Source organism: Anabrus simplex, chromosome 3, assembly GCF_040414725.1.
Source record: "Anabrus simplex isolate iqAnaSimp1 chromosome 3, ASM4041472v1, whole genome shotgun sequence".
In the NCBI taxonomy this organism is placed as follows: Eukaryota; Metazoa; Arthropoda; class Insecta; order Orthoptera; family Tettigoniidae; genus Anabrus; species Anabrus simplex.
Genome location: NC_090267.1, coordinates 91,944,708 through 91,957,959, shown reverse-complemented (window position 1 = coordinate 91,957,959; position 13,252 = coordinate 91,944,708). Strand labels below are relative to the sequence as shown.

At 40.1% G+C, this 13,252-nt stretch overlaps 1 protein-coding gene across 1 annotated transcript in view; it reads left to right on the top strand.

The window, feature by feature from the left end:
- Window positions 1–13,252, top strand: part of LOC136866672 (UDP-glycosyltransferase UGT5-like) — a 139,461-nt gene that overhangs the window by 3,570 nt on the left and 122,639 nt on the right. The window contains exon 2 of the mRNA XM_068226584.1: window positions 11,690–11,873. Coding sequence (XP_068082685.1) covers window positions 11,690–11,873 — 184 coding nt within the window. The remainder of the gene's footprint in view (window positions 1–11,689; window positions 11,874–13,252) is intronic.

Here is a 13,252-nt window from a genome sequence, read left to right as displayed (position 1 = left end):
TATCGGTCATGCCCACAGTAACAGGTAAGTGCACTTTTTAATTTTCCGTAATTTCTGTCTGTCTGTCTGTCTGTCTGTCTGTCTGTCTGTCTGTCTGTCTGTCTGTCTGTCTGTCTGTCTGTCTGTAGCCCTATGTATATACTATACGCGAACCTTTTCTTGAGCCCGATTTTTACGGAGTGAGGAGAAAGGAGGGAGCGCTGCCGGTTCCAGTTATACTGCCAACTGGATGGAAATGAAATCTGAATTGAATCGATAATATGATCGATCGATATGAATTTTCTAAACATTTATTATCTTACGTCAACAACTGTGTCACACATACATTATTTAATATTATATAACATTTATCGATGCGAATCTTGTTACTAGCATGAATTATATAGTTTGGCTTTGCTGTGTAAACGACAACAGTACTAGTTCGTAAAGTGTACGCCAGATGTCGCACAGCGATGAATAAGCGATTCATAGTTTGTGTTTCAAAGGTTGCCAATATGGATGTCGAAGATAACCGAGGTCTACCGATTCAGCACTAGGGAGCTCAGGGCTCAAGAAAACGTTCGCGTATTAGTACAAGCATCACGAGAAAATGGCCGAAGAGAATTTAAAGCAAATCGGTAGGTATATATTTATTGAACGAATCAACGACTTCCTGCAATTACGGGTTGCCACAATGGACAAAGTAAAGCAAATCAGGATAGATAATGTTTTTATCATATAGAAATATAGCGATGATACGGATTTTTTAGGTTATGGAGGTCCGAACAGGTGAAATTTCAGGATGTGTACAGATCCACGTATGGTGGTGGTAACTATTCTTTCGATGCTGTTCATAGGCAGGTCGAACTTCTTCCAGAATTCTACGAACAAGGCAGGTATTGTGCTACGAGCACCAATTACTAGACCGATAATCTCTACTTCATTCAGTTGGTATTTAGTTTTTGTAGAACGAAATGGTGGGCGCGTAAATGTTCTGCTTTTCAAGATGAACTTCGGTAGACTGGCCGACATGATACTCGAATCGGATGGTCGGCTCAATAATCAAGCCTTTCTTGTCGTTATCTTTAAAGGCAAATATGTCACTTCGTCTTGTACTTCCTGTCGTAGACAACCCGTGGACTTCTTCATATACACGGAAGTTTTTGCTACGGAGTTCTTCTGCAATCAGTGATCTTATCTTGTGGTGACGTGAGTTTCTGAGCCAGTGTTTCTTTCTCTCTGACGCATCTGCGACAGAGGTTTCCGTCCTGAGTTCTGCCCGGGATAGTTCGTACTGCAGAAACATTTGATATCATCTTGATTGCCTCTTGCCATTCGCTACAAGAAAGTCCCTGGTGATGCCTAATCCAATTATTGGTTGGAGTGTATTCTTTATACAACTCTACATCGATCCCCTTCTGAGGCAAGAGCACCAAGTTGCCATTTCACGACTTCTTAGTTCCTGGCGGGTTTTTCTTGGATTTGGAAGGTCACTGCTTTTATTGGAGAATCGGTTAATATATGTGATGTTGAGGGCCTGTAGACAATGCGTCGTTTCGGATGTCAGATCACGCATCTTTAAAACGTAGCTATTGCTGGCTCGGCGAAGAGCGTTGCATGCGCTTATTTGTTGCAGATGTACTTCCCAGCTTGCTTTGAAAAGTCCGAGGCCTCTGAATCTTAAATCAGAATACAGAGCACTATCGGGTTTATCCGTGGGTAATAGAAAAATTTCCTTTAGGGAGCTCTTTACCATTTTGTCGGCGGTTTTCAGGAAGCTAAGCGGTACTTGTCTAATTTCAGCGGTCTGAAAAGCATACACGAGAGTAGGGCTGACTGCTTTGTTCAAAACAATGAACTTTTGATCTGCCTTTAACAGAGGTGAGGCTTTAAGCGCATCCGACTTTTTGTGTAAGGTTTTTAAAGAAACTGTTCGCATCAAAGGTGAGTGCTTCGTTAAAAGTGATGCCAAGATATCGAATTTCTTCTCTTTCTTTAATAGTACTGATCCGAATATTGTCGTGAATATCGAGCACTCCGTCCACGAGTTTCCCCTTTTCAATACATATGCCCACACATTTGTTGGCATTTAAATGTAGACCGATTTCCTGGAACAACGTGATAGCGATGCGTGTCAACTCAAGAGCTGCTTCTTTATTTTTGACAACAATGACTGTGCCATCGGCGAAACCAATAATACTAAGAGGGGGCAATTTTGCAGAAACTGATTTGCCATATGCTTGAAAAGACCCACTACAGTGAGGGCATTGGGTTCTTCGCGTATCGGAATTATCTTCCGGTCTGTTCACAGTCTCCTCGTTTTGTTCACCCTGTACATCTTCACACTCTGTCTCAGAGTCCGAATATTTATACTGTGGTCTAAAATTTCTTTCTAACGAAGACAATATTCCCGTGGAGCCCGTAGAACTAGTAGGTCGTTCCGTCGGGACGTAGTACTGATTCTCTTTCTGGCCTAACCTATCTTTATGCTTCTTCCCCATGTGGACAAGCAAGCCTTTATGAGAAAAGGTTTTGTCACAGCGAAGGTATTTATTTCTTGTTTCTAAATCGGTCTCCATTTTGAATGAGGACGATGGTATGATAATTCATGGCGGAGTACCATAGCGACCAGATAACAGCTTAAATAAAATCTACAGTGACTCTATATGTACAGTGTGGCCAACGATTGCTTCATTCTGATTGGCTCCGCCTTGTTTTAGCCAAATGTCCCGTCAGCTGATTTAAACGTATGCATTCAGCACAGGGTAAGATCACTCTTATGCGATTTCAGCGAAGTACAGGCTACCTGTTTTAACCTTAATACACCGAAAATATGTTCTTATTAAACACGAAAGATTATTTTGTATTATTAGTTAAGAAATGTGTGTGAATTTACGTATTTCTGAGGTCTGAGTTTTGAAGAAAATTACGCCAGGCTGTTATGCTTATGGTTGCAGAAACAAATCAGGAAAGGTTTTTAAAAGTGAAATTTGGCAATTGCTTGTTTTCAGCACGTTATATAAGACACTCCCAACAACGAGTAGAGTTGTTTCGTGCATTATAATGGTAACAATAATAACAAAATGGGTTAGTAATTTTACAGAGGTCAAGACAGTAAATGTCAGATTTCTCCGTTAATATTCGCCGTACATAAGGAAAGTTGTTTAGAATATAATTTCCGACATTTTATGTTTTATAAATTTTACCATGTAAGCAAAATAACAGTGATTTTCACGATTATATTATTTTTCACAAATTTTCAAGTATCCCTGAAAATATCTGTTTTATCTGAAACAAAACTTACAGGAAAGGTCACTCCCAATCATTCACTGTAAGTCTCATTCATTTTCACCGTAAGAGGTATTATGATTGACATATTCTCGAATTCAAACTTTTATGGGTATTCATCTATTAAATGACGTGGTTATAAGTGCCGCCTAGCATCAAGTTGAGTTTTCCCATACATTATAATAATAACTCCGTGGTTGAATGGTCAGCGTACTGCCCTTCGGTTCAGTGTGTCCCGGATTCGATTCCCGGTCGGGTGGGGTATTTTAATAGCTCGGACTTGGGGACTGGGTGTTTGCGTTTGTCCCAACACTCTCCTCTTCATACTCAGACAACATACCACACTACAAATCACCACAGAAACACGCAATAGTGATTGCATCCCTCCATATAGGATTTGCGTCAGGAATAGCATCCGGCCATTAAACAGGACCAAATATACATGTATGACGCAGTTCCCCCACACAACCCCACAGTTCTGGGAAGAGCGATAGAAAAAGAATAATTTAATGATAACAGTAATAACAATGTATTAGTAAAAGCGATAGTAGCAAATAGAATGTTTAAAATACAGCGGATATCTACCGGTACTAACCGAACCGGGGCACAGAATTAGTCGCACATCACGGAAATCGAACAGCGGGTGGTCGATAATTGAGTCCCGAATACAAGTACACTGGGACCAGGAAAATTGCTTGTTTTCACCGAGCAACAGGTAGTATTTTCTCAAACGATAGGCCTGTTGTGAAGTGATACTAATATTTAATTTCTAGTTGCGGGGATCAAACCGTAGCCATCATTAAAGGAGCACTATACACAATCCGGGGACCATGGCAGTTGCTTGTTTTCGCCACTAAAGAGCAGCAATTTTCCGCTATTATTTCTATTAGTACCACGAGTAATATGGTACAGTATATTATGCTAACTTATATTACGTTAGCATAAATATGGAGCTAGGTAACACAATTTTGTCTACCCATCAGTTAACTAGTCATATTATTTTCTATCTTCTGCGTGTGTTCAGATTATATACATACCGATAAGTCATGTATAAAAAGTACATTTCTATGTATAGTTTTATGATACTGCGTTGTATATTCTGATATGTAAAACCATGTAACCTGATATAATTTTATAATTTTTTTAAAATTTGAATGACCGGGCGAGTTGGCCGTGCGGTTAGGGGGGCGCAGATGTGAACTTGCATCCGGGAGATGGTGGGTTCGAACCCCACTGTCAGCAGCCCTGAAGATGGTTTTCCGTGGTTTTCCATTTTCACGCCAGGCAAATGCTGGGGCTGTACCTTAATTAAGGCCACGGCCACTTCCTTCCAATTTCTAGGCCTTTTCTGTCCCATCGTCGCCATAAGGCCTATCTGTGTCGGTGCAACATAAAGCAAATGGAAAAAAAATTATGTAGGCTATCTTTACAGACATCATGTACATTATTCAAGACAATGACTATACTATTTTATGCCACATGTATTATAATATAAATGTTATGATAGGCCTAGCTACCAACAGAGAATTTCTAACCTCTTCAATAATAGTGACTTGTAGGTCTATACCACGTATAACTAAATTTTGAAGTCTTACGTCAGGTAGTCAGACTCTGGATATAACAAATACTGATAGGCCTATACACATAACTAGTCTATTATTTATTGAAATACTAATAATATCACTCTCCTTCATCTATCAGCTGATTGAGTACTTGGCTAAAACATGGCGTCTGGACTGGCCTTGGTCACACTGTACATATAGAGTCACTGTACTAAAATCTAGCGCCTAGCGATCACGGCAGAATTATTATCAGTTAACGGAGAGGTCAGACTGGTCTCTTGCAAAGAGAGTGTTAACTAAGGACCATATTATCGCGGCCCCCTTCACCAGCCTCTATTGGCAGTTATTTGAGTTAAACGTAGTATAACGTGTGCATTAGTTTCAACGGATGGTTTGCTTGATAACATGCAATCTATGATTGACATAACAAGATCGGTTAAAATGTTTGCTATCGTTGGTACCAAATCCATTATACCCAAGTACAATAACTCACAAAAAGAGCCATGATTCCGCCGGATAATATCAGTGCACTATCAAAACCCACGAATGAACAGCACAAATTGGCAATGACACCTTAAAAACCGACCAGGCACTTATTTCTTACAGCATAATGACAGAGCACTTCATCCACACAGCCATCTTGTATATGAGTAAAGAAGTAGAATCACTATGATTTAGGCTATACAGTAAATAATTTTATTCGCACTGTCTGAGTGATTGATTTCTAATGCCGACATTGTAGACTGATGTGTGCCACAAGTTGTTTAAAATATTGGGTTAATGATGGAAATTGCATGCCCGATGACGCAGTACTAATACACAGGGAATTTCCTTGAACTGCCAGCGGTTGACCTGGAGTGAACATGTTGTGTTGACATGGTGTTTGCATACCGGAAATGGCTGGAGACTGATAAAAACCTTGTCTTTTTGTACACTTAATATTTTCTATGAGTTGAAGAACGTCTCCTTTGGAATTTGATGATTTCATCATCATCATCAAATATTTATAAAGAAGATATATTACCATTGAAGAAGGATAAGTGGCGATTTGGCTGGCTACTACTTTCAAGTGCCTGCAACATTTTAATCTCTAGCTCATCAGGTTCACGACGCCTTTGGGAACCCTTTTCTTATTCGGCCCTTTCAATTCCTGAGAGTGTTTAGTATAATCATTTATCCCCATCTGTGTGTTGTCTGTTAAGCTACTTTCTGTATGTCGCCCTTCAGTCAGCTTCGTTAAAAAATTTCACTGATTAAAGTAGACATACTTTTTTACTTTTGGAAGCCTCAGAACTGCTCCTTTGATGTTCTCTGGCATTTTTACATGATTTAACAAAAGCATCTCTCATGTTTCCTCATTTTTTCATTACTTCGTTATGTGTAAATGATACACACAGGTACTTAGCAAGTGGATGCTCTTTTACAGACCTCCACTACAATTACAGAACTGGCATCTCAACAGCCAGCTCTATAGTTAGAGATGTGTATTCCAGTATTTGGTACACTTTACAACAGGAATGTATTCCTACACCTACAAAAGACTGTTGGGAAACAAGTGATGCAGAATTTGAAAAGGAAGCTGACTTTCCTCACTGTCGAGGGTCAGTAGATGGAAAACATACCTGAATAATTCGTTCATCTATCAGTGGTTAAATGTTTTATAATTACAAGTATTTTTCTGTAGTTTTGATGGCTGTAGCAGACTCAGATTATAGATTTGTGTATGTAAATGACTGTGATTCATCAATTTTCAAAAAGTGTTCATTGTGGAAGTCAATTGAGACAAATAATCAGGAGCTACCAGAGGAGAGATGTCTTCCCGGCACAGAGAGTCTAAATGTGCCTCATTTTTCTTTTTTGTTGGGGATGAAGCATTTGCACTGCACAGATATCTACTATGTCCATATGGAGGATCTAACTTCACAATGATAAAAAGGTTTTTCATTTATCATCTGTGTAGAGCAAGGAGATATGTTGAAAGCATATTTCGAATTTTGAGCAATAAATGGAGAATTATACACAGGTCTATAAATGTAAATCCTGATTTTGCCATAGACATTGTGAAAGCTTGTGTTGTTCTACATAACTTTGTCCGTGACTAGATGGTTATGAGACTGAGAATACCATGGCAATAACTGGATTAGAAGACCTGCCATCTCAAGACACAGCATGAGGTGGACTGGGAGCAAACAAATTGAGGAATGCATTAGCTGATTATTTCTTAATGATATTGGTGCCATCAAGTGGCAAATATCAAAGGTTTAAGACCTAACAGTGTCTGTGTCTGTTTAAAATGCAATAATGAAAATGTGTTTCTGTATTTAGGCCATCACTTGCAATTAAAGTTACTTACCAAAAATGTTTTTTTTCATTATCACTCAATTCTCCAAAAATCTTCCTTCAGACCTTCACATACTTCTTTCCACCCCTTCTGTGTACCATCCCGATCTTTATAGATATCACTTGACTTATCCCACAGTACTGGTCTGGCCTCAACCAACGATATCAATAGTTCTATATCAGTTTTGACATACTCCATATTTACACTCAGCTGTACTTTCTGAGAGAAAACGGACGATTGATGGCCGGTGTATGTGAAAACACTCATACTGTCATGTGCACCACTGTAGGCCTGCTGCTGGCTGGCAACCGGATCCTGCAGTAAGCATGTCCGGCTGCTACCCAGCACATTACCAGGCACTGGCATGTGTGAAAGTTACAATGCTTCTACATAATCAACTACTTCGTCCAGCATGAACCGGCTGGTCAAAACCGGTGTATGTGAAGGAAGCCTGACGCAGCCTGCATCCCCTGCATGGCAATCAGCTCAAATCTACATCACCTCCAACATGCTATTAGTTCTAAGAGATAGCAGAGAGGATTGGGAAGTGATACTATGAGAAGTATCTGCCTGTCCCCACATCAGATTCATTACCAGGCAAGATTTTTATTGGAAAGGTTTTATTAAGGCATGGTATTAAGGGTCAGGAAAAAACCACATAGGCAGAAAGAAAAGATGCCTACATGTAAAACTTGACTTATTTTAGATAGCACATGCAAGGATGTGGGCTGGTATGTTCCAGAGGTTGTGTTAGTTCGGAATGTGTGTAATGCATATCATAACCATTTCCTTGTGTTTGTACGTTATTATGGGGACCAGTACGTCTTGTCACTGCCGGGTGCGGCTCAGGTCTACTAGCATCCGGACTTTAGGCCACAGGTTGGTCCCATGGTCCAGCAGCCAGTGGTCCCTTTCGTCAAGTCTCTGTGTGGGGAAGGGGAGTAAGAGCCAAGCCTTACATAATGTAAGGGGCTATCTTCTTTCTCCTGTTGATGTCCCTCTCCTGCGATGTTGATGGCACACGCTTGTCACTGCATATCTGTAACTAAAGTAAACTGAACTTGTTTAAATAAATAGTACATATTCAAGTTGATACAGGGTTTATATACATCTGGTGGAGTGTGGGCTTGCTTGACCGATCTCGTGTCCTAGAATCCTAGCTAAGCGATAAGTGAAGAAGAACAAAATAACAATAGAAAGGAAAAATGGATCAATAAGTTGCTATCTTCACGGTAGGGTGAGGGCTGGTTTTCTGCTTCCGTGTCTCTGTCGGGTGTCTAAGGTGGATTGATTCGTCCGTTGTCACCTGGCTTCGCAGCCATTATCTTGTTGTGTTTTTATCAATCCTATCTCACCTGGGTCCCTCGGGATGAAGTGAGCTGTAACATAAGTGTCATACCTACATCGTGTCATATATACATAGTGTCTGCAGTGGGTATCATGTGTAGTGATGTATAGGTGGCAGCTTAGGAGAGGGTTGTCTTTGAATCTCCTGCCTCTTAACCCTGTGTCTGAACAGAATGTGTTTCGGTGTGGGGTACTTTGTGTAAAGACTGATGTCGTAGCGTCCAATGCCAATCACTAGTGGGTTGATCTTATTACTCCACGATATTGTGTACATTCAAAGTGTTCGTTTTCCTTTGTCTTAACGAGCGGACTTTCGCAATTTGATACAAGTAATGATCTTTGCTCCAATACGGCTGATGATGACCCCTAGATGGGTCGAAACTAGTACCGTATAATTTTGTAATTTTGTGAATATATTGTATTGAAAAGGTGGAAACATTTAAGTTATTATTATTATTACTTATATATTGTTCAATACGGACCAAAAACATGAAATTCATAACCATCAACAATTTGATACAGGTGACATATTGGTTGTGAGTCTAGCCGCTGCTCGGATGTACTTCTGTTTTATTCTTTACAGCTCACCCAGGTTCGTCATAGCAGTGTGACAACACGCTGGGGCTGTGTACTTGATTATTGGCCTAATTAAGGCCTTGTACATATTAATGTCTATCTTTCTATTAATAATGGATTTTCGGTTCAGTATTGGATAAAGCTGGATTAGTTGTATGTGTGTCTTTCGCTGTATGGCTTTAATGGGATGTAGCATGGTAAGCTTCCTTTCTTGGACTACTCCTAGGTATTTTGCTTTGTTGTGCCATGCTATATCTTGGTTAAATAGTGTGAGCAGTTTAATGTTGGTTCGTTCTTCTTTGTGAAGAGCACAACTAGGCACTTGTCTACATTTACCTTAATGCACCACTTAGTTTGAGAGTGTGTAGCACTAACTGTAGCCTCTTTCAAGTCCTCATTGGTTGTGGGTGCTGTACTGAGATGGTAGTGTCATCAGCATAGAAGTGCATGGTAGTGAGTTCGGCTGTTGGCATGTCATTAGTAAATAGGACAAATAGGATTGGGCCTATTAATGACCCTTGGGCTATGTCCGCTCTAATTCTAATATTATGAATGTTTACTTGGAACTCTCGGCCCTCCAGATACAAGCCTGGGTGGAATTCATGGTCTATTAGTTTCGCTAACAGGCTTTCTTGCTACACTTTATCAAATGCATTCTGGATATCAAGGAAGAGGGTACCCGTATCCCTCTGCTTATTTAGGCTGAGGGTTGCGTGATCGATGAATTGTGTAGGCAATTGCGGGGCAGAGTGACCATATCCGAAACTGAATTGTTCATTTCAGATGATTCCATTTTCCTTGATATGCCGGATAAGCTTTTTAGCAGTATTTTCTTGAAAACTTCACTAAGGGCATCGAGGAGGCTGATAGGCCTGTAGTTATTTGGGTCTGATTTATCTTGCTATGTTTCCCGAATACTATAATCTTGGCTTTTTCCATTGCTCCAGGTAATATTGCTGCTGGAACATTGTATTATATAGGGTTGTTAAGCAAGTCTTGGACCTATGGGAGCAACGGAGTCTTACCCCCATTTGACAGGCGAGGGACTCCTTGGAAACAACTTGGTGAACAAAATGCAATTCGATGGGGAGCTATCATTATTAATGTGGCTTATGAGAGTAGAACTGGCTGAGTCAGCAAAGAGGATGCATTTGTAAGTGTTAGGAGTTAATGATATTTGGGTAGGCAAGATGATGAGGAAGATATTATAAAGTGTACTTGACAGGTGTTAAAAAAAAAAAAAAACGGAAAGGGCATAGGACTATTCATCGGGAATACTACTGCATGCAACATAGTTTCTGTTAGGCACTTAAATGAGTGAATGGTATAGGTAGATTTGGCAGTACCGGGCGAGTTGGCCGTGCGCATAGAGGCGCGCGGCTGTGAGCTTGCATCCGGGAGATAGTACATTCGAATCCCACTATCGGCAGCCCTGAAAATGGTTTTCCGTGGTTTCCCACTTTCATACCAGGCAAATGCTGGGGCTGTACCTTAATTAAGGCCACGGCTGCTTCCTTCCAACTCCTAGGCCTTTCTTATCCCATCGTCGCCATAAGACCTATCTGTGTCGGTGCGACGTAAAGCCCCTAGCAAAAAAAAAAAAAAAGATTTGGCAGTTGGATGAATTAGGACAAGAATTGTCTCAGTGTATTCACCATGTGAGGATGCAGATGATGATGAAGTCGACAAGTTTTATGAAACATTGAGGACATTGTAGTCAGGGTCAACAGCAAGGATAGGATAGTGCTAATGGGCAATTTCAGTGTGAGGTTTAGAAAGAACTGAAGAATACAAAAAGGTGATTGGTAAATGTGGGGAAGATATTGAAACTAATATGAACGGGAAGCATTTACTGGATTTCTGTGCTAGTATGGCATTAGCACTTAAGCGACTGCAGCTATCAAGCCCAGTAAAGAGTAGCCTTACAAAAATGTTGCAAAGGTTGTGCTGGGAAGACTTGGGAGATAGGAGATGAGCTGCTTGACTAAGTGGTATATTCCAAACTGTCAGTAGATAGATGGCATGGAATGGCATTAGTAAACAAATAAGTCTGAGTGGTGTCTTTAAAAGTAGGAAAGATCACAATATGAGGATACAATGGGAATTCAAGAGGACAAATTGGGGCAAATATTTGTTTATAGGAAGGGAAGTTAGGGAATGGAATAACTTACTAAGGGAGATGTTCAATAAGTTTCCAATTTCTTTGAAGTCATTTAAGGAAAGGCTAGGAGAACAACAGATAGGGAATCTGCCACCTGGGCGACTGCCCTAAATGCAGATCAGTAGTGACTGATTGATTGGTTGAAGGTGCTTTGATATTGCAGTCCACTGCTGTATATGTTTTAAATATGGTATTCTAGTGTGTCTGTGCTGGTACATATTTGCAACTAAGTGGATTGAGGATTGGGAGGGGGAGGGAAAGGGGGACTCGTTAGGAAAAGTCATGAAAAGTTATTTACAACATAATAGGCCAGTTTGTTCAAAATTTCTAATCTCTTGAAATTATTGCATTACTCCAGTATGGATAGACAATTTGAGAGTCAGTACTTCTCAGTCCACTTTTCATATTTAACCTGGTTTACCTTGTCTGTTTCAGCCCAGTGATCACCTCCTTGGTCGCTTTGTTGCTTCTGACCTGTTTGTGTGGTAGCCATGGAGTTCGTATCCTTGGTATCTTTCCCACACCAGCCATCAGTCATCAACTGCCATTCCAAGCGATCATGAAAGCTCTGGCGGCTCGAGGACATCAGGTTACCGTCGTCAGTCCAGATCCACTCAAGGTACAGTTTCTTCTCTCAGGGTGGTCCAGTTATTTCGGTTGGGGTTAGCAGACCTCATTAACATAGACCATCAGTCATTGTCATACTATTGCCAAGATAAGGAGTTTGATTCCAAACAAGATCTGTAGTATTTGAGGATGTACACATGCCACAGCTCTGTGCTGATCGATAGCTTCTGCTAGGTTAAAAAAATTAGTTGGTTACCACAGATTTGCATTTAGTGCAGCGCCCTGGGTGGCCTATCAGTTGTTTACCTAGTCTCTTCTTAAATAGTTTCAAAAAATTTGGAAATCTGTCAAACATCTCCTTTGGTAAATTATTCTAATCCCTAACACCTCTTCCTATAAATAAATATTTGCCCCAAACTGTCCTCTTAAATTTCAACTTCATCTTTATATTGTAATATTTCTTATTTTTAAAAACACCACACAAACTTATTCATCTATTATTGTCATTACATGTCATCTCTCCAGTGACAACTCAGAGTATACCACTCTGACAAGCAGCTCGTCCCCTTTTTTTCAAGTCTACCCAGCCCAAACTTTGCAACATTTTCGTGATGCTACTCTTTTGTCAGAATTCACCTAGAAAAAAATGAGCAACTTTCTTTTTTATGTTTTCAGGTTCTTTAATCAAGTAATCCTGGTGAGTATCCCATACACTGGTACCATGCCATAAAGATGGCATCTGAGTGAGTAGTACATGTGAAACAAGCTCCTTAAAGGTGTGTAATTTCAAGTGTTTAACAGCGGGGTTTTCAGTGTGCACACCTGATGTATTCAAGTGTATGATATATATTGTCAAGTTATTAAAGGAAAACACTAATTTACTCATTGGGAATCCCAAAATAGTATTAATTCCGGAACTTGTTGTGAACATAGCAGAATGGGCACTTGCGAGCAATGTGGAGTGGACCTGGGAAGAGGCGTCAAGATTCAGTGCGCTCAGTGCAAAAAGTGGTGCCACAAGAAATGTGTGAACAACCTGAATAGATTTAGTGTGTGGTCCTGTGGAAGTTGCAGTGTAAGTGAAGCTGACAACAGTAAAAAGAAATAAGTGGGAAATACTGTTCTAAACTTAGATAGTATCTTTTCTCTTCCAAAAGAACTAACCGAAGAAATTCGACAAATGAAGGAAGACCAGAAGATAAGAGAGACTGATTTAGGGAACTCACTCGAACTGTGTTATAAGAAGTTGGACAATATGGCCCAGCTTATTTTGAAGCAACAAACTGATCTTGACAAGTGTATAGAAAACCTGACTCAGGAAAACTGCAATTTAAGACAAAAAATAAAATCCCTAGTGTGCCGAGTGAATGACACAGAAATGTACTCAAGGAGGAACACAATTGAAATCTAGAGTGTTCCTGATATCCAAAA